This window comes from Solanum lycopersicum, chromosome 1, assembly GCF_036512215.1.
Source record: "Solanum lycopersicum chromosome 1, SLM_r2.1".
NCBI lineage: Eukaryota > Viridiplantae > Streptophyta > Magnoliopsida > Solanales > Solanaceae > Solanum > Solanum lycopersicum.
Window position 1 is genome coordinate 86287732 of NC_090800.1, and position 26280 is coordinate 86314011.

The 26280-nt window shown below is 33.7% G+C and overlaps 5 protein-coding genes, 1 long non-coding RNA gene and 2 other non-coding genes across 9 annotated transcripts; 2 read left to right on the forward strand and 6 right to left on the reverse strand.

Annotated features, from left to right (window-relative positions):
* Positions 1-2501: 2501 nt before the first annotated feature.
* LOC101244713 (pentatricopeptide repeat-containing protein) lies at positions 2502-4297 on the forward strand. The gene has a single exon (XM_004230245.5). It carries the CDS (start codon positions 2656-2658, stop codon positions 4108-4110), a length of 1455 nt encoding a protein of 484 aa, XP_004230293.1. The 5' UTR covers positions 2502-2655; the 3' UTR covers positions 4111-4297.
* A 316-nt stretch (positions 4298-4613) lies between these two features.
* TRNAA-AGC (transfer RNA alanine (anticodon AGC)) lies at positions 4614-4686 on the reverse strand. Its single transcript has one exon. It is a non-coding gene; the product is annotated as a tRNA-Ala (tRNA).
* A 1004-nt stretch (positions 4687-5690) lies between these two features.
* On the reverse strand, positions 5691-8335 carry LOC101244997 (GTP-binding protein SAR1A-like). The gene is made up of 3 exons (NM_001346080.1): positions 8037-8335; positions 7672-7803; positions 5691-6195 (listed from the first exon to the last, which is right to left on the reverse strand). The coding sequence occupies exons 1-3, from the start codon at positions 8163-8165 to the stop codon at positions 5875-5877; spliced, it is 582 nt and encodes a 193-aa protein (NP_001333009.1). The 5' UTR covers positions 8166-8335; the 3' UTR covers positions 5691-5874.
* LOC109119183 (uncharacterized) lies at positions 6951-7318 on the reverse strand. The gene is made up of 2 exons (XR_002026453.3): positions 7183-7318; positions 6951-7111 (listed from the first exon to the last, which is right to left on the reverse strand). It is a non-coding gene; the product is annotated as an uncharacterized lncRNA (long non-coding RNA).
* On the reverse strand, positions 6968-7089 carry LOC112940807 (small nucleolar RNA snoR83). Its single transcript, XR_003245072.1, has one exon. It is a non-coding gene; the product is annotated as a small nucleolar RNA snoR83 (small nucleolar RNA).
* Positions 8336-9596: 1261 nt separating the features above from the next.
* LOC101245293 (dihydrolipoyl dehydrogenase 2, chloroplastic) lies at positions 9597-17030 on the reverse strand. Its single transcript, XM_004230247.5, has 15 exons — positions 16441-17030; positions 15477-15623; positions 14177-14311; positions 13980-14082; positions 13251-13375; positions 13020-13145; positions 12866-12946; positions 12229-12291; positions 12080-12154; positions 11928-12006; positions 11739-11839; positions 11210-11323; positions 10936-11049; positions 10506-10577; positions 9597-9992 (listed from the first exon to the last, which is right to left on the reverse strand). The coding sequence occupies exons 1-15, from the start codon at positions 16768-16770 to the stop codon at positions 9945-9947; spliced, it is 1713 nt and encodes a 570-aa protein (XP_004230295.1). The 5' UTR covers positions 16771-17030; the 3' UTR covers positions 9597-9944.
* Positions 17031-18382: 1352 nt separating this feature from the next.
* On the forward strand, positions 18383-19885 carry LOC101245588 (universal stress protein A-like protein). Of its 2 annotated transcripts, none has more exons than NM_001307948.1 (4): positions 18383-18662; positions 18750-18856; positions 18950-19068; positions 19573-19885. In NM_001307948.1, exons 1-4 carry the CDS (start codon positions 18464-18466, stop codon positions 19667-19669), a joined length of 522 nt encoding a protein of 173 aa, NP_001294877.1. In that variant the 5' UTR covers positions 18383-18463; the 3' UTR covers positions 19670-19885. The 2 variants fall into 2 exon arrangements, with proteins under 2 accessions (NP_001294877.1, NP_001294878.1); NM_001307949.1 differs by having other exon boundaries at positions 18383-18641.
* An 839-nt stretch (positions 19886-20724) lies between these two features.
* Positions 20725-24339, reverse strand: LOC101246093 (calreticulin). Its single transcript, XM_004230251.5, has 13 exons — positions 24140-24339; positions 23175-23282; positions 22858-23050; positions 22471-22729; positions 22328-22384; positions 22187-22234; positions 22008-22094; positions 21873-21930; positions 21714-21781; positions 21511-21606; positions 21296-21373; positions 21116-21196; positions 20725-21019 (listed from the first exon to the last, which is right to left on the reverse strand). Exons 1-13 carry the CDS (start codon positions 24246-24248, stop codon positions 21008-21010), a joined length of 1254 nt encoding a protein of 417 aa, XP_004230299.1. The 5' UTR covers positions 24249-24339; the 3' UTR covers positions 20725-21007.
* Between the last annotated feature and the right edge of the window lie 1941 nt (positions 24340-26280).

Sequence of the window (26280 nt, forward strand, 5' to 3'; positions counted from 1 at the left end):
AAAATCAAAAATCAAAAAATTCAAACCGAATAGTGCAAAACCTAATCGATCGATGCACACTCTACTTTTAATATCAATTGTGATTTCGAGTCCATTTCACAATGGTACTGTTTCATTACATCGGTATATAAAATAGAATTTTTTTGATCAAACCGTTAATCGAGTTAAATGAGAAAAAATTAGACTAATAATTTGATTTGACTTGGTTTGATATTAAAAAAATCAATTATACTTGGATTGATTTGATTTTACTTCAAAGAAAAGTCAATACTAGACCAAATTAATCTGACATTGCATATATATTTTAAAGGAAAAGGGTCTGATATATTTTTCAACTTTATCATTTGGAGCTGATATACCCCTCGTTATGAAACTGGCTCATATATACCCTTACCGCTATACAAACGGCTCACATATACCACTGCCGTTACAAAATGAGTTCACATATAGCCTTCATTTAACGGAAATTAAAAAATTAATTTTAAATTCATATTTTTTTACTTTTAATTTTTAAAAAAATTATTTAGCGGTATATATGATTCTTCTATCAAAGTTCAAGGTATATTTTTAATCTTTTTTCATACATAGATTATTTTTTGAATTCTTTTATTATAATTATTTGAGTTTCTTATTCTTATTATTTTTTTCTTTCATTCCTTAGTGTAAAGGAAAAAAATTTGGACTATTTTTTTTGTCTATATTGTAATTTAATTTAATGTATTCGAAGAAATTTTTTTGATCATCTACAATAAGTAAAACAAAAATATTAGTGAAATATAAATAAATTAAATTATCAAAATAATAATTCTAAATAAGTTATTGAAACAAAAAAAAATTCAACAAAATATGTTTGACGAGGATTAAATTTACTCATATGGAATTATTTTTTTTATACAAAAATAATAAAAAAATTAGATTCAATTTTTTTTTCATTTTCATTAGAGGAAAAGAGTATATGTGAGTCATTTATTTATAAATAGGGGTATATATGAGCGACTTTCATAACAAGGCGTATTTGAACATTTGAAGTTTTTGATACTTGGAATTTAGACTAGTCCAATAAAAGTTATAGTCCATAGATATTAGTAACTCTAATAAAAATCTTATCAATATTACTGTTAATAAAAAAATTAATTCAACACTAATAATGATAGTAATGTTGAATATACCCCTCAATTTTAATTTATAAGTTAACTTTACCCCTACTGTTAAAATGAAGTTATTTATACCCTCACTGTTAGCAAACTTGTCATATATATCCTCCAAACTAACGGTTATCCTAAATCGACCCCAAATTCTCAATTTCAATTAAATTGACCATTTAAAATTGGTTCCATCTTTTAATTTAGACCTGACCCACTAAATTAAATAATATTGTTGAGACTTCAAAGTTCTAGCTTTCTTCCTCAATGTGGTTCAAGATTTCTTCCTGAATGTGGTAAAAAACAGAGATTTTGTAGAGTCATGTACAAGTGAATATACATAAACTAACAAAAATGAAAAAGCTACTGCCATGGTACAAATTGTTTTTGTATAGATGGTATGAAAATGAGAAAACACCATTAGAGTATTTGATGGTGTTTCCTTGTACTTCGACAACCCTCGACTCTTCAGCGATCTCAACGGTGACAAATACAATTGTACATTCACATCTTTTCCTGCGCTGACGATCAAAAAGCAAGAGGCCAACACCCTTCTGCCTCACTGTTCCACCCCATCTTTTACACTATATTTTCTTTCATATTCCCTACTTTCAATCTTTCAATTTTTCATCATTGATTTGAACCAAAACCCCTAATATTTCAATTCTTTTAATCTCGAAAAACCATGTTCGTAATCAACAGGCAACAACATCGGTTCAAATCAATTTGTGCCGGTTTGGTGGAATCAGAGGAAGAGTAAGACGAACAGAACGTGCACTCGTCGGATCATAGAAAAAATAATAAAGAAAAAACAGAGAACGAAGAGAGTTATCCTTACCTGAGACATCCCGGTAACCTTTTTAATGAAGCATCAAGAATTCATTGTTCAAGTTGTTGAGAGAAAGAGAAGAGACAGGTTATGGGTCGGTTCTGGTTTGGCTAATGAATAGATTGTTTTTTATTGATTTGGAATTTCCGTCTAAATAAGAGTAAATACGACAAGTTTGTTAACGTTCGGGGTATAAATAACTTCATTTTAACGGTAGAGATAAAATCAATTAATAAATCAAAGTTGAAGTATATTTTTGACCATTTTTCCTTAATTTTATATTGATTAATACATTTAAAATGTAAGATCTAATTTTAATCATGTAATTAATACTTATTAGACTTATTTTAACATAATTTTGTATTTATAAAGAAATTGTGATTATATTCATTTTAACATTTTAATTTACAATTTATGCAATTTTATTATTATTTTTATTAAATATTATAATATCATCACTTAAATCATATTTAAAACATATATTAATTATACATTTGAGAAAAACCCAAACCACCACCACCCCTTCCCAAAAAAAGCACCCAAATTTTATTAATTTAATTAATTTATAATTTCTATAAAAATAATTTAATTTGATATTTGAAAAATTTATTTCCCGTTAAAGGTTAAATCCTACTGGACTGTTTCATTCACTCTCCAGTATCTGTGCTTCTTCTTCTTCTTCATATGAACAGAGGGAGCCGAGAGGTTGAGCGGAGGATTCTCCGGCTGCTCCACGGCCAAAAAACTCGAACCCAACTAACTCAAATCCATGCCCACATCCTTCGCCACCACCTTCACCACTCTAACCAGCTCATCTCCCACTTCATTTCCATCTGCGGTTCTCTTAACAGAATGCGTTATGCATCCATCATATTTCAACACTTCCAGAACCCCAGCATCTTCCTCTTCAATTCCATGATCAAAGGTTACTCTTTATGTGGCCCTTATCAAAATTCTGTCGTCTTCTTTTCCACTATGAAACGACGTGGCATTTGGCCTGATGAGTTCACTTTCGCCCCTTTGCTCAAGGCTTGTGCTAATCTTGTGGATTTGGAACTGGGGCAAGGAGTGCATAAGCATGTTCTTGCACTTGGGTTTGGCAGATTTGGGTCGATAAGGATTGGGATTGTTGAGCTGTACTCTGGGTGCGGGAGGATGACGGATGCGAAGAAGGTGTTTGATGAAATGCCTCACAGAGATGTGATTATTTGGAATTTGATGGTTAAGGGTTATTCTCAAAGTGGAAATGTGGATATGGGACTTGGGCTGTTTAGGCAAATGGGTGAGAGGACTGTTGTTTCTTGGAATTTGATGATTTCGTTGTTAGCGCAAAATGGGAGGGAGAAGGAGGCTCTGGCACTTTTCCATGAGATGAAGAATGGTGGTTTTGAGCCTGATGAAGCTACTGTTGTTACTGTGTTGCCTGTTTGTGCTCAATTAGGAGAACTTGATTTGGGAAGGTGGATTCATTCTTATGCTAAGTCTGAAGGTCTCTATCCCAATCTCGTATCCGTTGGCAATGCATTGGTTGATTTCTTTGGAAAATCTGGTGATTTGGAGACTGCAATTACTATATTCAACGACATGCCTAGAAAAAATGTAGTTTCTTGGAATGCTGCGATATCAAACTGTGCTTTTAACGGGAAGGGTGAATTGGGTGTACAATTGTTTGATAAGATGTTAGATGAAGGTGTGAGACCTAACGATTCGACTTATGTGGGTGCTTTAGCATGTTGTGCACATGCAGGTTTGGTCCACAGAGGGGGAGATTTGTTTGATTCTATGATTGCTAATCATGGTATAGAACCAACAATCGAGCATTATGGATGCATGGTTGATCTTCTAGGTCGTGGTGGCTGTCTAAAGGAGGCTCATAAACTAGTGGAAACCATGACAATGGAACCAAATGCAGCTATATGGGGTGCATTGGTTAGTGCTTGTCGCACTCATGGTGAAATGGAGTTGGCTGAATACGCGCTTAAGGAACTTATTAAACTTGAACCTTGGAATTCGGGTAACTATGTATTGTTATCCAATATTTATGCTGATAGAGGAAAATGGGAAGACGTTGAAAAGGTGAGAGTATTGATGAGCGGAAATAGCATTAAAAAAGCGCCAGGACAGAGCATAATTGTTTGATCATTTTTCGACTTCATTATATGGCTAATCCCTTAGCTGCATCTTTAAACTATGGGTGTTTGCTCCTTGCTGATAGATATGGTCCCTTTAATGAAGGGCTCTTCCTGATTGATCTGCTTTTCTGCAACTATATCAATGAATTCCCAAGGAGAAAGAAACATATTAAAGGGATTTTGACCTTTGAATATATGAAAGTGAACTGAACTAAAATTGGGAATTTCAAAAACTAGAATTGAAATTGAACCACAAGTTTGTATAAAGGGATTATAGTAGGCGTTTAGACATGCAATTTCAACTCATGAAATGAAACTCCAAATTTTCCAAAGTTCATGATTTGGGAATTTCAAAAACTAAAATTGAACCACAAGTTTGTATAGACAATCACACATATATATCTACAAACCATTAAATGAAATTTATAATTCATATCATTAGATTATTTCTCATTAACAGATAATTTTATTATTCTTGGGAACTTTTTTTTAAAAAATTAATTGCAGAAATGGAGATGCGGGGTATCGATCCCCGTACCTCTCGCATGCTAAGCGAGCGCTCTACCATCTGAGCTACATCCCCTGTTTATTCTTCTTATGTACAATAAGAAATCTAACTATCTGTCTCCCTGATCAAGATATAGGTGTAAAGGGGCAATAAGGTGTTTACCATAAGGGATTGATTGAATTATCTTATTAAGACAATTCATGGTTCATATGCTTAGTCAGAAGGAATAATCCAATGGAGTTCATGGATTTACCTAGGTCAGTGGAATCCACCGCTATTCCTTTCCTCCACCGATAAAGGTTCATCCCGAGTCACAAGCGCAATCTCTTTTTTTTTTTTCATTCTTTTTTCTTTTCGTTATGGCTCGATTCGATTGTTTTCCAAGAATGTTGAGCCGGGTATGTAAGCCATGTATCTGGGAGGAACAACAAATAAAACAATAAGCTGACATTTCACAAGCACTATGCACAGTTTTAATAGAATACAAACATAATATGAAATAGAAGAAATAGACATACTTTTCATTATAAATCTTTGGGTGAGTAATTTATTTGGGATGGATGCGTCCTAGTATAATAGAGTAAAAGACAAATCAGTTGGATTGAGGCGAAGTCCCTCTCCTTAGAGCTATAATAGCAAGACAACAGAGGTTAGATAACTCTTAACGAAGGAATAGGGTCTAGATCATACTAACTAATCCTTCTCCATCTCTCTCGAATGTAAGCTACGTACAAACATCACGTACCAAAATCTCAATCCTTTTTGCATCTCGAATGTAGGCTATTTCTAACACTACGTACCAGAATCTCAATTCTTTTGCATCACCGTAGAAGAAGAAAAGTAAACAATACAAGTATCTTTTTCCCAACCCATATATACAAATAAACTACGTTAACAATTTCGTATGTTTAGGCAGAAAGCTGCATTGATAGTAGTATATAAGCAGCCTCGCTGCAAGTTTGTTGGTAGATGAATATCACGTCTTCATTACTAATTGTATTTAGCAGTGAACTACCCCCACACTAATCAACTTTTTTTATCCAATAATTGGGAAGGAACAAATTAGAACACTTAACAACTATATATGAAAAGAAAAATGTAGACTAGACATATATAATAGAACACTGTTTTTAGCTGTTTCACTGAAAACCTGGGGAAAAACAGAAACTGTTTTAACCCATAGAGATAAACAGACATCTTCAACTTATCCAGTACAAAAACAAGACTTAAAACAGCAACAAATCTCACTCTCCCTAGACTTGATTACTTGATGTACTGAGACATCCACCTGAAGCCTTCCCCATAACCCATTTTGCGGACTATGCTGCACATGAACACCTCAAGTGGACGGACATTGGATTCTGCCAGGTTTACCTTCCCCTTGCCAGTAGTGACGCCTGTTAGCCCCAAATGGTAACGCAGTTCGTCTTCAGAGGCAGCATAAGGAATGTCTATCTTGTTACCCAATATAAGAAATGGCACAGTGGCCAAGGACTCGTCAGAGAGGAGAGCATCCAGCTCTTTCTTAGACTCGGCAAACCTTTCTTTGTCATAGGAATCCACCAAGTATACAACAGCATCCACCTTTGTTACAAAAGCACAACACCAGAAAATTGTCAAGTAGCACTTTGTATTTCATAGAGAAGATACATGATCAAATTTCCATTTTCTAATTCTAGATTTTGCAGGCAAATGCCTTAGGACTAGCAAACATTATTTCATATGGAGTCATTTATGCCATGCATTTTTTAGAAATCCAGAAAACAAGTATGAATAAGGGTCATTAACAAAGGAATATCAGCTGTGATTCCCTCTCTGCTGTTTCTGTTGAATGTCTTTATTAGATATGCCCGTTTGACAAGCTTCAAAAGTACATCATTGCAAAACAGTGAAATAGTACATACTTGGCTGTCTCACATACAAACTAATACTACATCAGAACAGTTATTCTTCAATTACATAATTTCTCTTCCATCTTAAATCAGTAAATGTCAATTCTGAGAATGGTACCAATAACAACAACAATGGAACAAATTAGTGAAATTTTATATAAGAGATTTAAACAAGATATAGAGCTAACTTTGTTCCGACATGGATAAAAGATATTAAGCTAGTTATTTTGAAGAGAATTATAAGAAAGCAGAACAGAAAGCAACCGGGAAGAGTAATTTTTCACGTCTATATTCTACACCAGAACTTCTTTACACATTGCAGATAAAATGGCTGCAGCCAGTCAAAATCTGTTCTTTAGGTGGCTAAAACATAAAAACCACGAGATCTACTATACCTATCTTATCCATATAAAGATTGGTAAAGAACTTCCTAAATGAAGCTATGCATAAACAAAGACAAATTTGTGTGTATGAAGAGGTACTATTGAAACACCCCCTGGAAAATAGAAAGGTGCTATCAGCGAACTCCCAATATCAATATATGCCTCCCATGAATCAAATAAACAGATGGAAGTTCATTTGGGATTATGAAGGCAATAAGCAACGACCTAGAAAAAAAAAGTTAATAAACATTGTACTTGTAATAATACATGAATATCAAATTAACAACTTGAGTTACCTGAATTTAAATTTATATTAGCTAAAGTATTCTTTGCAAGAAGATTGGAGAACTACTTAATACATGTTGAGGACATCTATATTGATATCATGACTTCTTGTAAAACATCGTAAACATTTCAAAATCCTCAAAAATAGAAATCAGGAATGAAGATTGAGCAGCTAGAGTAATACTATTTCCCTGAAAACAAAGAGCAGTTCATGAGTACGCATAACAACCTGTAGCGTACTCAATAGATGAAATCCCAATCAACTTTTCAATTTTAAGACTATGTTAATCATCATCACTACATAAATCTTAACACACAAACACTAATGGCATATTCCAGTAAAAATGATAACTTAGCAAGTGCAGAATCAAAGAGCACCACTGCTTAACAGAATCCCAACCAGGTACCAACCAATAAATACCACCCAAAAAACAAATAGTATACTGTTCGCAAGTCAAATATCTAAACTAAGACAACAAGAGAAAGAAATAGCAACACACCTTAGCATAATAATCTTTCCAAACACGGCGAGCAATCTGATGACCACCCAAGTCAAATGCTTTGAACTTGATCTTTCCAATACTAAGCTCCTCTGACGTTGGGTATTGTGTTGGCTGATGTTGAACCAATCTCTGCCACAATTAAAATAAACCTCAATCTCAGATTCGAGATTACAAGTAACCAATAGCAGAAAAAACAGGCCTTTACAAACTAATCAAACTTGTAACTCTTTCCCCATAAAGCCACATCAAGGAAAATTCAATTTCAGGTGAAAAATTGGAGAATTCTAAAAATCGATTCTCATACAAATAATCACATGTAAATTAAAAAATTAAAGTAAAACATAGAGAAAACGGTAAGAGACCTCATCTTTCAACATATGGAGCAAGGTGGTCTTTCCGGCATTATCGAGACCCAAAAACAAGATCTTCGCCTCCTTCTGCCATAAACCGAGGGTTGCGAGAATTCCATAGAACCAATCTACCAAGAACATCGTTGATCCGGTTCGCTTATCCTCCGATCCGAAAGAACCCAATCAGAGCCCTACGGATTGATCTAGGGCTACAAATCTGTAAAATTGATTGAAGGAGAAGTGCTTTGATGTCTTCTCCTCCTCGAAACGCTAACACCTGGCTGGCGTTGGAGAGAGACAATTAATGGGGTGAGGTTTGCTTTTTGTCTTCATATATAAGTGCCCAACCCTAGTCAACCTAACACCCCCTTGTCGATGTATTCTTTCTTTATTTATACATCTACAAAAAAAAAAAAATCATTTACTTTTATTTATCATCTATTTTTAAAGTAAAATTTCTACTTTTAATTATCACAATACTCATATACAATATTCATATCAATCAACACCCATATAATGTTATTATAATCCCCTCCCTTAAAAATACCGAGCACAAGAATCAAACACATCTACTTTTTGGTGGAAATTGGATCCACCCAATTTTATATAATAATCTAATTTACTCATAAAAAAAAAATGTGTCGATAAATTATTCTTTATTTTCAAAGAAGAAGAGATAAAATATTTGATATCTAAAAATATGTGTATATTTGATATTTCTTTTATCATATAAAGGTATATTTTTTATTATAACACATCAATATTATGTCTAATAATAAAGACGAAGAATTAATCAAGCGTTTGACAATAGATTTATAAATATTTTTGGTAAATATTATTTGACTGAAATTACATCATATGTTTGTTCATGATATTTGGGAAACATATTTCACTTATTTAAAAAATATAATTTGTACTCGTAAGTTTTAAAAACTATTAAGATTAATTATAGATTTGTATTACATAACAAGATAGAGATGTCATTGTAATAAGATTCCGCAATAAGTCAGTTGGATCTTTATTGCAACAAATAATAAGTAATGTCCATGACACTAGAGCAATGTGATAATTCTGAGCGAGTGCAACAATCATTATTCTATACATCATAAAGTCATAAGTCATTGTTCATCAACAATCATATATCATTTTCATATTCCATCATTACTTTGTTGTTCACGTAAAAAATTATGTAATACAGCGCAATACAACAACTAAATAGAGTGTTTTTGCAAAAGATAAAAATTAGATGTAGAATTTGAATTTTTAAAAGCTCCTAAATAATAAAAATTGACCTAAATACTATTTTTTCCTAGTATTTGGGAGTATGGATTATTTGCTAAAAATATTTGTCAAATAATAATAAATTGTATGGACTATCCAATTTTTTCCCCAAATTTTACTTGGGAAATTTATGGCTAAATGGGTCCTAAGGGTGCTCTTCAATTCATTTTTTTTGGCTAAATGGGTCCCAAGGGTGCTCTTCAATTCATTTTTTTTTTCATTTTCTAACGACTCTTGTTTCCGCTCCATCTTTGTAAGCTGTTGTGTTTAACAACATTATATGAAAGCATATTTTGCGCAATATCAAGACAAATGCCGCATTCCTTTTCGTTACTCAATGCATGAGTGAGTGATTATAGCATAGAGGTTACAATACCCTCACAGAAAATTATTTTACCAGTGCAACCAATATATACCACAAGCTTAAACGCTAATAAACTAGAAAACAAAATTGTTTCTACGCCAAATTCATTTAGGCAACTAACTAATGTATGCGCGCACTTGCAGAAAGGTTGAGCAAGAAACTGCTTTCTAGACTATTGCACAACACAACATGTGAAAATCAAGTCCACAAGCTCCAATCAGAAACTTATGCAAAATCATATAAATTATGAATCCATCACAGCGACTCCTTGAAACTTAAGCTGCAACTGGCTCAGCCGCTGGACTAGAAGTGTTAGCTTTAACCTGCCATCCAAATGTACATATTATTGCAAAAGCTGAAAAACCCTTTTCAGTTATATACGACCCCCGTAAGAGACAACAGGGAGGGGGGTGAATAAACTATCCAGTTTGTCTTTGTGCGTAATATTTTGTGAGAATAGATGATCTAATTATACCAGTTAAAAATGAGAGAGAATCTCAGTTCACAACCTAAGGAGGACTTCCTCCCTACCTGCAATTTTTACATGCACATGTGTGAGGGACACTTCTGCAAATACCTGGTAGACAGCTTACGACTTCCAATTAGAGAACAAGAAGATCTAAATACACTAAATTTAGGGATTAAAGAGCCAATGGTATTTTGGAGAACCCAGGATATCCCACCACCTACCGGAGCATCTTGACAAGGAGATGACTGTATTCCTTTCTTTGGTGTCTCTGGATAATTATTGGTATTCTAATTCATGGGGAAATGAACTACGTTATTCTCTAGAAAACTACAAAATTACCCGCAATAACAGGGAAGCGAGACATTACCTTTGCTGCCTTAAAGAGTTCATCTATCACTTCAGACAAGGTTGGATGCGCATGAACAGCATACTTGATGTCCTGCAAGATGCAAAATGATAAAGCAAAATGCGATAATGTTGCTAAAACTGTAACTGGCATATATTTTCTTTTACACTAGAATCATGATGCTGGAATCCAGCTGAAGATCACAATTGATTGCATAAAAAGAAATAGAATTTCGTTATTGAAAGAAAACATGACCCTTCCATCATTCCACCCTCAAAGCAAAAAGTAAAAAATTGGAAAAAAAATAAAATCTTATCCAATACCAAAAACCTCTAACCAAATCAGTTAAAAATCTTTCCATTTGTGAGGGGAATATATGTATCGAAGGTAATGTCTACCTGTATACATGTTTATCTTATGAGGAAAAAATGCATTGGAACTTAATGTCTACCTGTATGCGTGTTCCCAGAGCTATGGCGTTGGATGCTTCATGAATGAGGTCAGCAGCATGCATTCCAAAAATGTGAACACCGAGGATCTCCCCACTGTCGGGTCTATATATCAACTGCATTGGACAAACATTTCAATGAGCAAAAACAATCCTACTAGTCTTGGGAAACTAGAGAGACTAAAACCACCCAATTTAGAAACAAACTGCAAGAAGTAGCTTGTAATCATATACTAGTCCATGAAAAAAATCAATTAGAAAAGATCATCATGGCCACCTTTGCAAGTCCCTCCCCTTCATTTTCAGCAAGGGCTTTTGTGTTGGCCTTGAAACTAGTCTTGGCTATACCAATCTCAAAGCCCTCCTTTTCAGCTTTTTCTCTGGCTTGAGGCTGCAAGATTGCAAGAAAATAATGAAAATTCATAACTAAGAATAATGCAGCCCGTAATAAAAAAGACGGATTGAATGTTAACAAATTAGAGAAAGCGGAATTTCAACAATAAATATAAACATGCTTCAGCGAGTTTGCATACGCATCAAGTGTATGTAGGAGCATAAAATAGGCAAACTTGCGTGAGTTTCAACATACTGTATCAGACAATTATACAAGCAGACTCATTGACCCTAACTTGTATTTAATATATGCTGAACATCCTAAAAATGCGAAAGTGTTGTTGCAGTAAATTTTTCTTCTGGTGCTATATAAATGAAATGACACAATGTTTAAAGAGCAAATAATCCAAATGCAACCAGTTAAGAAAATGTAAAAGGAAACACAGACTATACACCAAAAAACGTTACTATACCTCTGTTAATCCGACCATACTGATTTCAGGATGGGTAAAGCATGCAGCTGGAATACTTAAATGATTCAGGACATGGTCCTTGCCAGTAACTTGCTCAACAACTATAGAAGAAGTAAGTACAAATGTTAAAATTACAGGACAACTTGCTTGATGATAATCAAAGCAGTTGGTGTCACATGAGATCGTTACCAGAGATCCCTTGTGCACTTGCAGCATGTGCAAGCATCATTTTTCCATTTGCATCACCAATGCAATACAAGTGGGGAACCTAGTGACAGAAAGCCTAATGAGTTGAAAGAAAATTGTCTAGAGTACGTAAAGAGAAGAATAATCATGCCTACCAACTCTCCGCTGGCATCAATGACACGCATGCGACTATCAACAGGAACAAATCCACGTTGTGTTTGAACATTTATCTGTTTATAAAACAATAATATGAGATGTCATAACATTTATAAAGTTTGTCTCAATAAACATTCACGCCACTAACATTTTCCAGGCCAAGTCCTTGAGTGAATGGAGCCCTTCCGGTTGCAATTAGAGCAGCATCTACCTGTAGCAGAATAAAATAATTTGAGAACATATAATATGCTAGTGACAAGAATTGTGTATGCAGAGGAGTATATAAGTTGTGGAAAACAAGATCTTAAATCAGATTACAGGGAACAAGACAAAGTTTTTCTCCCTCTTTTGATGTTCATTAACACTACTCAAAAAGACCTACCTGCATAGTCCCTTTTTTCCTCTTGCCTAGTTTAAAACGATGTGTTGAAAGAAGGTTGATTAAATTGATACAGTTTACCAGTTGTAAAATTATCCAATACCATAGACTTATGCTGTGCACTATCACAATGTGCTTATCAAGTGTATATCTTGCAATAAAGTACCTATAAGACAGACCAATCCAACTGTTGTTGTTTTTCGATAAACAGGTAAGTCCAACAATGTCTACTTAATGATGAATCCCAGTCTTTAGATTTATTAATTTGTTTACTGTTGGATATGATTTAGAATTTATTATCTTAACCAATAACCATGATCTAAGACCAAAAGGATAAAGCTTCCATCAAAAGCATGAATGTGAAATAACAATGTTAAACTCTTTTGGAAGAAAAGCGACAACTTACTTCCAATGTATCCTTCAGTTCCTTAGTCTTTGCATCAATAAGCTCAATAGTCACTGGTTTTCCATCCTTTGCTGGAGTTATCTGAAGAAGGTGCAACAAAATTCAGATAACTGATTGGTACATCGGGATGCAGGCTACTATTTTCATAAATTACCTTGCTTGCAAATACACCTGTATGATAATCAATCTTTCGAGGATTTATGAGGACTCGCTGTGCCAATTTCCCAATTTCGGGATCAAAGCCGGGCATGAGTTGATCTAAAGCCTCAACAAAGGTAACCTGCACAATTATCCAGTGGTCAGCATAGAAAGACATATTTTGAAAGAAAAGATTGATGTCCTGTTGCTACAGATACAGTCTTGCAGAAAGTATTATTGCCTTTACCTCACTTCCAAGTGCCGTATACACATCACTGAATTCTAGTCCAATGTAACCACTTCCAACAATAGCAATCCATTGAGGTACAAATTCTAATTTGAGTGCATGATCACTTGTTATCACTGTCTTACCTGCAAAAGCAAGCATCGGGATTGTTAGATGATGCAAGATCAACATAAATGTAGACATACAATTTTTAAGACAATATCTCAAGGGCTAGGGGTGCACGGTTCAAAACTAGGTGGATAATGGGCCCGACCCTCTACCCTTCTCCACTTAAAGGAAGGATACGGTTGGTACCTCTGACACTCAGCTAAACCAACAGATCACACATTGCACTCATACCACTAGACCAAAGCCCAGGGGCTGTATATACATAATTGTCATTGATGCTTTCAACAAGAAGAGAACGAGAATGACTAGGCATGACAAAATCTAATGCTAATTCCGTTCTCTTGATGAGGATGTTGATTCCTTTGTCTACGAAATAGCTTCTGGTGTTAAATATATGTGTGTGCTATATCTCATGTCTAAATCTCTACCAGCAACTCAACATAGATGAACTCAAGTAATTGTAGAAAAATTAATTCAAAATCTTGATGCAAAACCTTCTTTACAATGACAGTCAAGTAATACAAGCTATCTGCAGTCTGCAACCTTCAGTAATTCATACAGAAAAAAGACTTGCAATTCAATAATTCAGTTCTTTACAATAATTAAGAGGAAAGCACCTACCATCAACCTCGATGCCTTTGGGCACCAAGGGGACAGAACCAGTAGCAATAATAATATCCTTTGCTGTTATTACAGTATCTCCATATTTGACCTTTTGTGGACCCTGAAAAAGCACAACAAAAGCTCCATCATCAAAATCCAATGGGTTACATACACAGGTTAGTAGTAGATAATAGTTCTGGAAAATATAAACGTACCAAAACTGTCCCAAAACCTGTTAATATATCCACACCAAGGGATTTCATTGAATTGGTCAAATTACTACGAATCTTGGAGGCCAAATTATTTGCATGATCAGCAACACCCTGTCTGTCATATCCCGCGGCAGCAACCTTACATGAAGATAAGTGAAAGACATAAAAAACGTGTGAAAGACGGAGTAAGTTACATTAGGGGACCCTCAAGCCTCCTTCTAGATGCAACTTAATTAACAAACAATGCATAGTGTTAAGTTCATTTTAACACAATAAGTAGGTACCTGAAACACATGTTGAATGTTGTAGTTTACATGAATTAATTTTTCATATACTTTTACTCCTATATCCTTGATTTATAAAAGATTTAGAAAGTCACTGTTATGGGAGTTCAGTGATCACTGTTTCGCTATATACACGGTACACCCCCTAAAAAGAGAGGTACAAAACGACCCTTATTTATGATCTGTATTTCTCAAATATTAGGGTAAATACAAAAAATCAGATTTTCCAGTTTTGACTTGTTTTCTATGTAATACAGGTTTAGATGCAAGTATAGTATCAACTATCCAGTACGATTATGACATGGAAGTACAAAAGCTTTTGAGATATGGGGATCAGATAAGAACAGTGGTACTAAGATATATGCAGTCTTTATCACATTTTTTCATTGTATGTTTAAAATAAAGAAAATATAAGAACTTATTATTAACAACTGTGGTAACAAAAGCAAAAAGTAAGCACACACGTTCTGTCAGTTTTTTAAAATTTAAATAGTATAGGCTATGAATTGAAGTCATCCTACATCCTTATCGAAAATCATTTGAATATGGAAGCATCACACAAATTAGAAACAAGAGGTGCATCTCCAAACATAGTCAATAAAACCATATTTTTTGTTAAAATTACATTCAGGCGGAAATATCCATGTTCATCCATCCCAATACACACAATTTCTGGGTGTCATCTCCAAAATAAGGATGCTCCCAAAATTATAATAGCAATTAGATATGGGACATATCATACCCAGTGCCAATATGAAGTTCAGAAATTAGTACTTATTTCATAGTTTTGCTCCAAAACTATTCCATGTTGCATCACCTCATGAAGTCTAGTGTTGTGATTATGCAACAAAAGATTCAAATAATCAAACAATTATGTTAACAGGCACATGCTATCTTAGTACCCCGTGTCAAAACCTAAACATGTTAGATAGGTTTCTAGGATCAAGAAAAGAAACACCTGTAATCAAAAGACTTCATGTGGTGTTCATTAGGCTTCTAGGAGCATGAACAAGAAATACCTGTAGACCAAAAGACTTCATATGATGTTCATTCTGAAGCTCCCGCATGCGACCACTCACAGCTAGAAGGGCTTTGGAAGGAACACAACCCCTATTTACACATGTACCTCCAACGACGTCCCCTTCAATGATAGCAGTTTTCAAACCCTGCAAAGAATTTTAGGTAATTATGCACACTATAAAGTAGAAAAATAACAGGAACCATCCTGATAAACCTACGCTCCCATCCCCTCCAGGCTTTGATGATCTCACAATTATTTGGATAGTGTTATAGAAGTGAAAGTGATGTTTGTTTTTTTTTGAAACTGGTAAGATTGTATTCTTCAGCATTAAGGGCATGCTGGCAAAGTGATGTTTGATAGGAGTTCACACCAATGTTATAAAGGCTCACTTAAGGCGTGCTTAAGCCCGAAGCTCAGTGAAGTCCAGCGTGTGGTGCATTCCTCGCTTAATTGGCATTTTAGTGTAGGCATCGATCTGTTGAGGCCTCTACACCTTCATTAACGGGTTTAGGCACAACACAATATATAGCTTAATGATATTTTTTTCCATTTTTTGTCCAAATAACTATAATGTGTTTATATTGACATTTCTACATTTTATTTTTCTCCCGCGTGCTTTCTTTTGTAAGCCCACGCTTAAAGATCCAATTTTCAACAAATGATTCTTCCTTAGTGACAATGCAGTAATAAAGAAAATAAAGCACCTATTCCAGCTAATAATTCCTTCTATTGTTAGGTAGAAAATGTTAGCTCTAGAAAGAAAAAAAAGCATATGGAGTGGGGACAAATAAAGAACGGCAGCTAAACAAGTAATATCAACCGAAACAGAGCAAGATATGTTCGAATTCAACTTACTGAAATCACCTGAGTGTAAGCAGTTTGAAGTATTCGGTAACTAAACACAGCATGGCATCAGTATCAGCTTGTACTAACACAATTAAACGACACAAAACTAGATTTACCTTCTCGACGGCATGAAGAGCAGCACCATGACCACCAACACCAGCTCCAATAATAACCAGATCATAATCAAAGCCCTTAGAAGCAGCTCCATTTCCAGCCGAAGAAGCCACGATTCTGTTGGAACAAGGACGCCTCGTAGCATTAGATAATGACTGGATACGATGCGTAGAGAGAGATGAATTCAACCCAAAAGCCTCCCTTCTAAGACCGCAGAATCGAAGTGATCGTGGATTCAACAGATTAACATTGACATTGGAAACGGCGGCGGATGAGTCCGATCTGCAGATCGTGGATGGAGAAGAGAGCGATAGAGAAATTGAAGATTGCATTGTGAATGTTAGGGTTTCTGTGGAGATTGAAATGTGGGAGCAGGGGAAGATATATAATGTTTGAGCTTTGAGAGCTCCGTTGGAGGTGGCGGAGTTAACTAAGTGAGAGTTCCCTTGTAGCTTTTCTGTGTTGTGTGTTCTTTTGTTGGTTGGATGAACCAACTACTTATTCCTCCGATTAATTTTGAAGGAAAAAAAAAATCACAAAAATGTAAACCAATTTTGTATTAGAAATTTTGGATTTGTACTTTTTGGTGAGCAAAATAAAATGTGTATAAAACAAATTATAAAAAGGGAAATACATTTTTATTATAAAAGTAATTTGTATATATTTTTATAATAATAATTATACAAATAATTTATATATATCTTTGTTTTAATGAAAAAAATATTTTTTATTTTTTATTTTTTTTAAAAAAAGTAGGGATATATTTACTCCATTTCACATGTTTTTACTGTTTTATTCATTAATTAACTTTAATTTATTATTTTTATTTTTGATGATCAAATATATTTTTTTACTTTATTATTTTTAACAAATATTGATGCCCCAAACATTTTTTTGCAAATATAAAATTAAATTATAATATAGCCGAAAAAATGAATTTTAATTTTTCAACTTTCTAATATTTTTATATTCACACTTCATTGTTTTTACGTCTCTTATTTTTACACAAAGAATGAGAGAGAAAAGAAAATAAAAAATCAATAAAGTAGAAATTACATGGTTAAGAAAATAAATATTGGTTAATTTATCATCATAGCTATAATTTTAGTTAATTACCATTCGCAATCAATATTCAGTGATAATTTTGTGAAATAAGGTTTCGAGTTTGTAGAATTTAAAATTTGTATCAGATAATTTCGTATAATATAATTTATTCAAACCGTTTATTAAATATAACTTCAACTAGCTACAAAAATAACTTAATTTCACTTTCAAAATTCATACCACAATATGTTTGATATGAAGTTATAAAGTCACAAATATTGAAAAAACCCTCAAATACTGGCGTAAATTATTAGTTTTGTCCCTATACTATTATCAACTTTAGAAACATTGATTTACTTGATTAATTAAACTTAAATGCATCCTCGATCTTACAACAAAAGTGAAAACACCTGTAAATTTTAATCAAGTACTTTTCTTGACTTTTTTATTAAGATTCATATGACATTCAAAATTTGATATCACATACTATACTATATTTTGTGATAAGAAAGAGTGACCTGAATATATTTAAAATTAATCAATCAAATAAATAAATGTTTCTAAAATTATTAATAATTTAATAATAAAATTATAATTAACATCAAATTTAGTGTTTTATAATAAAAAAACTGATGTAAACAGCAGCTTACAATCGCCATGATAGTACTAATGGCAAAGATAGCAACGTTTTTTTATGCCACGCCTACTCCTTTCTTTGTGATCCTATGCACAAACACGTCAATCAATTGGTCAAACTGATTAACTCAAAACCAAATAATTAAAACCACAAACCGCCAACAGTTTTTTCAATCCACCCGCTGCCGCCCCCAGTCCCTTCCAATTCTCCAAATTCCGTCCACTGACAAAACTATAAATATTGATTCCCTTAACTTTCCTAAAATCAGCTAAAAATTCCCAAAGTTGTGAGTTCTGAATTCAAATTACTATTAGCATATTATAGTATCGTCGATTAAACAAAGGATGGCTGATGTAGCAGCAAAGGAACGCAAGATCTTAATCGCCGTAGATGAGAGTGAAGAGAGCATTTACGCTCTTTCATGGTGTATAGAGAACATACTCACCGGGAATTCCAATGATACCCTTATCCTTCTCTACTCAGTACCACCTCGAGCTGTTTACTCTACCTTAGACGGATCAGGTGAGAAAGATCACCCTGAAGGTAAATAAAAGTTCAGTATGAGTATATTAATTATTGTTATGTGATTAATTGAATTGGCGAGTTCTCGTAATTTTGTTGAAATCTCAGGGTATTTGTTTTCATCTGATATATTGGCGACCATGGAGAGGTACAGCTCTGGAGTTGCACAGTGTGTTATGGAGAAGGCGAAAAGAGCCTGCGAGGCTTTGAATGGGGTTAGTTTTTTTGTAGATTTAGTGATGAATGAAGGGTAAATTGGTCAATTTTAGTAGAGAGGTAATGCTTGTGTGTTGCTGCGTCGTATACAGGTTAAGGTGGAGACGATTGTAGAGCATGGTGATGCTAGGGACGTGATCTGTCAGGCGGCGGAGAAGTTGCACGTCGACATGCTCGTCATGGGAAGCCATGGCTATGGTGTCATAAAGAGGTAGACTTTAGTTCAATGTTTTTTCTTTTTGTTTTTCCCAGACTATCGAGATTAAATTTGAATTCACGCCGTAACATGTTAAAACAACTTTTTAACCAAACTCGTACATAGTGTATCATATGTGAACGACAATTAAGATTGATATGTGTACATTTTAATTAGATTGAAGTCTAGATATATTTAGTTAAAAATCATTACGATGATAATCAAGATTTGTCAAGAGCACAAATTTTCCTCAATTTATTATGGCTAAAATATGTATAGCATGCTCACAATGGTACTTGAATTTTGTCCATCTATTTAGAGCTAATTACAAAAAGAGCCTCGTATAAAATGATTGGAGCATTTTTTGTTGTCCTAATTTGTTTGGTGAAGGAAAAAAAAATGGGCAAATCAACTTTGGATGAACTGGGGTTATGAATTCATCAGCTAATTTTATCATCATCTCTACTAACTGTGTCTATGTTAACTCTTAAACTAATTAATTATTGATATGAATAACAGGGCTTTTCTTGGGAGTGTGAGCAACCACTGCGCGCAGAATGTGAAGTGTCCAGTCCTAATTGTGAAAAAGCCAAAAACTGATGGCAGAAGCAAATAGATTTGTTGTACGTTATGGAATTTGTAATTGTTCGTCTAATGTAAAATTAAGTAGGCAGGGTTGTGTTTTTTCCTTGATTTATGTACCTTTTGAATCAAACTTGGTTAATAATTGTATGGTTGGTTTTTAAATGTTAAAGAGGCAATTTATGAAGTGTATTTTTGTGTAATAACTGCAAAATGTACAGTTATGGTTGTCATCCCTCATTGCAGAAGGTCACTGTTATACTTTTAATAATCGAGTCCATCTGTAGTTAGCACTTAGCTTCAAGAATCTTACTTGCAAGGTTGTCTGTCTTGTTGCAAGATAATGTTACGCCAAAACTTCTTCCTCCTTTTGATTATGCTTTTTCGAGACCATTACAATGTCAAATTTTTTTTATATCAAGTGCTTAGACACTTGTATCTGAGAATCGAAAAAGTAATATCCAACTCAATGACATTGGGATACCTGATGGTAACAAAAAGAGTAATAGCAAGGACTTAAAAGGAAAGAAGGTTTTGGTGGTTGATGATGACGACTGCGGACAACCTCCGGAGCAGATGTTGATGTTTGTGACCTGGCTGTGAGGTGAAGCTGACAAAACCTATTGTTTTACAGTAATGAACTCCCTACCTCTTTTACTCATAACTAGTTTTTGCAAATAAACGTAGTTACTTTTGAATTTTTTTCCCTGCATAAATAGGTTGCAATATTTGTAACTGTAGAAACTTGTTATGGACAGGATGGATTCAAGCAACAAAGCTAATACCGCAAGGAGGTAAGACGTGGAGCTAAACTCATTTTTTCTCGCAATATTTTAGTCAGGTTTATTTGTAGTTAAGAATAAGTTGAGCTTACTTTTACATAAATCCGAGTATTTATTTCTGGATAGGACATAATAGTCAGCAGAGGAATAAATCCTAATTATTGTGTGAGAATGAAATGATTGTATCCGATTTTACTGGTCAAGTTGTATCGGAAGAGTTATGAATATTACACTCGATTAACAGATTTACTTACTTCAAGCAATAAAATACAGCAGCAAACAGTAAATAATCGAAGACAAGGAGCAATTTAAATAGAAAATTAGGTAGAAATTAACTAGTGTAATTTCAACACCATTTAGTTTAAAATTCTACTCAAAACCAAACATGTATTTCTAACGGCCGAGTCCCAATGACATCAAAGCAATCAGCCATATAAGACCTCATGCACCCTCAATCTCTGTCTTTTCACTAAAATTGGGAAGGGGCTACTAATTCACTAATAAGGAAAAAAAAGGGGGGGAGGGAGGACGAAATCTTCCGGGAACTGCCAAGTAAGCTTCTTTGTCAGTTGAATCAAAATGCTTGGCTCTTACAGTTCATCCTGCAAAAAAAAGGGTACACACTGTCAGATTGAGAACCAGAAGAAAGATTGCTGCCACCATTGTTTTGAAAGTTATAACAACTTGTCAATTCTTACATGTGTGTCCTCATCCTTGGAGTCAGACTTGTCATCAGCATCATCTGAATCAGCCTCATCAGCCTCGTCATCTTCATCGGCCTGAGAAAACGTTAACATCATAAGAGCAAGACAAGGAGGTACAACACAGCTTACTGATAGAGTAAGGAAGGGTTTTCCAAAGAAAATTTAGAGGCTTACATCAGATTCAGCTGGAGCATTCTTTGATTCCTCCTCCTCTCTCTTCTTTTCTGCTTCCTCAAAAGCAGCCTTTTCAGCCTGCATAATTAAAGATAATATTCACTTATATCCTGACCAAATAATCACCATGATCAGGCTTTGCCCTTACGTGTTTTCATTAAGACTCAATAATTCTATTATGACTACCCTAAGAGAATAAGGAAGGAACCACATACATCTTTCTGCTTTCCCCATGTTTCCTCTGCAATTGACTTGGCAAACTCTGGATCATCGCATATCACAACATTGTCAAACAAAGTTCCAGATTTCACCTGCAAAATACATTATGCTTACGTCAATTAAGTGCAAATGCAGTAAATAAAAATTGTTAATGCTGTAATTTAACAGCAGATCACACAAGAAAAGGAAAATTCCTTACTTGCCACAGCTCCACTCCAACATACTTCAATTTTGGGAAAACATATAGATCTGGGTCATCCTTGAAGTCTAGAGAAAAAAACAGCATAGATATCAATAATTGTGATACTAAAAGTCAGCTAAAAAAATATATAGATGGAGTATTGACAACTAAAAGGACCTGGGTTGTCAATCATAGGAGCCTTCCACTTTCCCTTGTAGTTGGGGTTCTTGATTTTCTGAAAAGACAAGACTAAGCATTAGGCACCATTCTCAGGGACAAGTCATTCAAGTATAATGTTCAGACTCCACAAACCTTTGCCTTCCATGGGCCCTTGTACTCTGGATTGGGGATGGTTGGGGCTGTCCATTCACCATCTTCTTCATCATCCCAGTCCTCTGGCTGCAAATTAAAAAAGGCCCAGTAATTACAAAATTTACTCTATATTCCAGGTATTAATATAAGACTTATATAAGGAAAGCTCAACTGGTTACCTTCTTGGCTTCAGGATCAGTTATCTCCTCTGGAATGTCATCATAGCCCTGCAGTTATTACAGATCGAATTAGTTGATCATCATCTTCCTCCATTTTCTTTTTATGGCACAGACAAACCACTCAAAATATACAAAGGATACCTCTGGCTTCTTATCCTCGGGATCATCAATGAATTCCTTGTCATCCCAATCTTCAGGCTGCAATAAACATGTAACTTGATCAATAATACTATCAAAAAGATAAATATCAATCGACTCTGAAAATGTGTTGCACTGGGAATTACTTTCTTGGCACTTGGATCCTTGATCTTCTTTGGTGGGAGAATGTCCCAATCAGAGTACAAGCTACCAGACTGTTTCTCCACATTGTCAATGAGAATACTGTATGTGGCATCAGGACGGAGGATGAAAGTGTAGACATGGGTCAGCTGATCAGTCTCACATGGGACTTCCTTCTTGATCAAATGGTTTGTCTCGTTATAAGTGAGAATAGCATGGACTTTCTTGGTACTGTAGCCACAGATGTCTGGTCCAAACATGATACTGCATGGAAACATTTATCAAAAACTCAATTCACGAGTTCCGGAACATTTTTAAAAGTAAAAACATGCTTCAAAACATATAAATACTTCTATGCTAAAAAAAAGTAACAAGAAAATATTATGTGCAACCTGTAGGGAGTGTCACCACCGAATTTCTTTTGGTCAACGTCTCCACTAAGCAACTTCATGTACCCACCACCACAGTCAAGCTTCTGCTCATGCTTAACAGAGAACTGGAACACTAAGTTCTTTCCCTTGTTACTAAATTCAGGGAACTCAGCCGAAATGGCGTAGAACCTGTAGTCTTCACTGGTCTGAATACCTGAAATATAGAATAAGTAAATAGATGTTATTATTTTTAAGATTCATCTCCAGATGAAAGAGTCAGATATGAAAAGGCTTATAGCTTGAAGAAACTAGGCTCTAATTAGGGGGAGATTGCAGACCTTTGTCATTGGCGTCACCATTCCACTTCCCAGAGGTGTGATTCCACTCTCCAGCCATGTTTTCATCTTTCTTCCATTCAGATTTTACCCACCTGCTTTCCCAACCATCTAAAAGTTCAAGAAGCAAAACTTATCAGCCTCACAGTGCCCAACATAAGAGAATAATTTGACACATTTAAACTTGATAATTCTAATGCAGAAGAATAGACCACAGAATATCAGCAGCTAATAAGCATAGATTTCACAGTAATTCAGTAACTAGGAAACATTAATGTACTTCAGTGTCTAACACTAACATTAATTGCTAATTCAGTCAAACATATAATTAATAAATGCTAACTATTTTGATTTCCAGTCAACAAATAAACAAACTGCCAACAAACATTGTATATGAAAACAATAAAAGAGTGCATCCTCTAGTTATACTAGAAAATGTCAAAAATCAACTTTATCCATGTAATTGTAATAATCGTGATCCTTCAAAATTTTATTCTGTATAATATATAGATAGAATATTAGCTAGTCAGAGTGTTAAGACATGATTGTTTAAATCATATAGCAAACCGGATAAGATCTAAGAGTTCTACCAATTACCAATCAGTCCAGTTCCATCGCAAGAAAATAAACGCAAATGGAGTATGCTCTTTCACAGAGACAATGTCGATATAGTCGATGGCACTCAGACTCATATAAACATTCAAAAAATTATAAATCAGAGTCACAGACATAGAATTCAAAAACCTAAAATGCTACAACAACATTCCGATCTACATATATCATCTTAAAATTAACAGATCTACTCCGAAACTTCAAGCTTCACCCAGATCAAACTAAAAACAAAAAATTAAGCTCGGATCTTTCACACTCCTCATCGTTTCCACAAATTCACTCCAAAATCAAATGGATCACAGAAGTTGATCCAATCAATTGACTAAATTAATTAAAAAATGGATAAATTTTTTTACCATTGAAGCTTTCCTGGAAGAAAACTTCGGCGGCGGCGGCGACTACTAGTAGAGAGAACACAGCAACGAGATGGAGAGAGCTAGGGCTTTTCATTCGTCGAGTAGCCATGGCCACTATTGTGTGAGATGGAAAATACTGACTGTGAGATCTCTGACGAACGCTCTTTTATACTGTGGAGAGTTATTTTCGGTAGATACGTAGGGCAGCGTTTGGGTTTAATCTGACGTGGAAGAATTAAATAGAGTAAACGAATCAAAATGTGCCATCTGTCATAAGAGTGTCATTAACTTGACGTGGCTGATTTTTATTGGGAATCTACACGAGTGAGTGTGACCATATTTAAGTTGGCACTTGTGCGATGATTTTTCCGAAATAACGAATTTACCCTTTTTGTTCCATTTTTGGCCCTCGTTTATTAATTTCACGCAAATGCCGTGCAAAAATACTCTATGCTAATAACCTTTGAATTTACATGCTCCGTTTCAAAATAATCGTCAATTAACTTTAAAATAATAGTCAAATTCATTTAATGGGAATTAATTTAATAATAAATTTTAGTTGATTTAATTTAAATTTTAAATGTTAAAATTTATAATGAAATGTATTATAACTTTTTAAAAAAATTATATCAATTTAAATAAAAGAATATAATTTAAAATGTATTTTTACAAAAATTAAATAGGTTGATTTAAAATATTTAATTACTCCTTATACAGTCAAAATGCCTTTAATTAATTGTTACTACGGTAATTACACATTTGTTTTTATAATTCCCTCCTTATATAATTGATTTTTGAAATTTTATTTACGAGATCAAAATTTTTATAATTAACAAAAATAAAAAAGAGTCTATTTCAGAACCTCAGCAGGCTCATTACTTTTTCACATTGTTTCTTTTGGCAACCTTAAAAAATTGAAAGTGTATGAGCTTATCGTTATACTTTAAATGGTGACCTTTATTTATCAATAATTTTTTTTTACATCACGAAAAAAGTTGGTCAATAAATTTAAAAAAATATAATTTTATTTCTACGAATACAATTTCTCATATGGAAGAAGATATTTTCAATTTTCAATTTTTAAATATCAATGTGTCTGCTTAGAATATACGGTTTAATATAAATATCCGATATGTAAGATTTTTAAACAAAAGCTTGAAACATGTAAGAATATTTTTAAGAATATAAATAACTAAATAAATATTTTATTAAAATTGAGATATTCAATTAAATATTATTTTAATTCGAATATCTAAATGCAATACTTTAACAATTTTAAGAGATTAATTACGTATTAAGCCAATATAACTCTCGTTATTATACGAGATCTGCTTCCATGTATATTACCATTTCATCTTGGTTGCTTTTTGTTTTTTCACCTTCAAGAAATGGAAAAGGATTCCATTATGGAAAATCCATACTGTAATTATTAAAATTTGAGTGTTTATCGAATGTATAAGATGCTAATGAACACATTATATCAATTAAATCCTCTATTAATGTTTTCTTTTATAAAAAATAACATGCTTAAATCAATTTGTGAACATCTTCATTATTTTTAAAAATATCTTTCATTTTTATTGTTAATTTTCGTTGAGATTTCATAATTATTACAAGCGTGAGGCGGAGGCGGAACTATTCTCTGTCCGAAGGGTAGTAACTAAATTAATTCATTCAAAAAAATATATTAGGTAAATATAATCTTAAGAAAATATTTAAATTACATAGCTTATTTTTAAATTTTTAGTATTTTCACTCTATTATTGATTTAAAATTTGTGTCGAGTCCAAAAATGAGAATAATAATCACAAAATAAAACTCTATATAGAAAGTTTTCATACCAAAAAACCATGCACGTCTGACGTATAATAAGTAAGTATTGTTCATTCAATTTGCTCGTACTATTTTTTTTAATAGTTTGTTGAGTAATTATTTAATTTTAAACATTTCATATAAGATTATAAAATTTAATGACATTTGAATATATTTAACATATATTTTTATTTATGATCGTATGATTTATAATTTTTTTTTATTTTCTTAACATATATTTAATTTATGATAGTACGATTTATAAGTCTTTTTTATTTTCTTATGTACTGTGACATATCAAAATAAGATAAATAAATTGGAAGATCAGA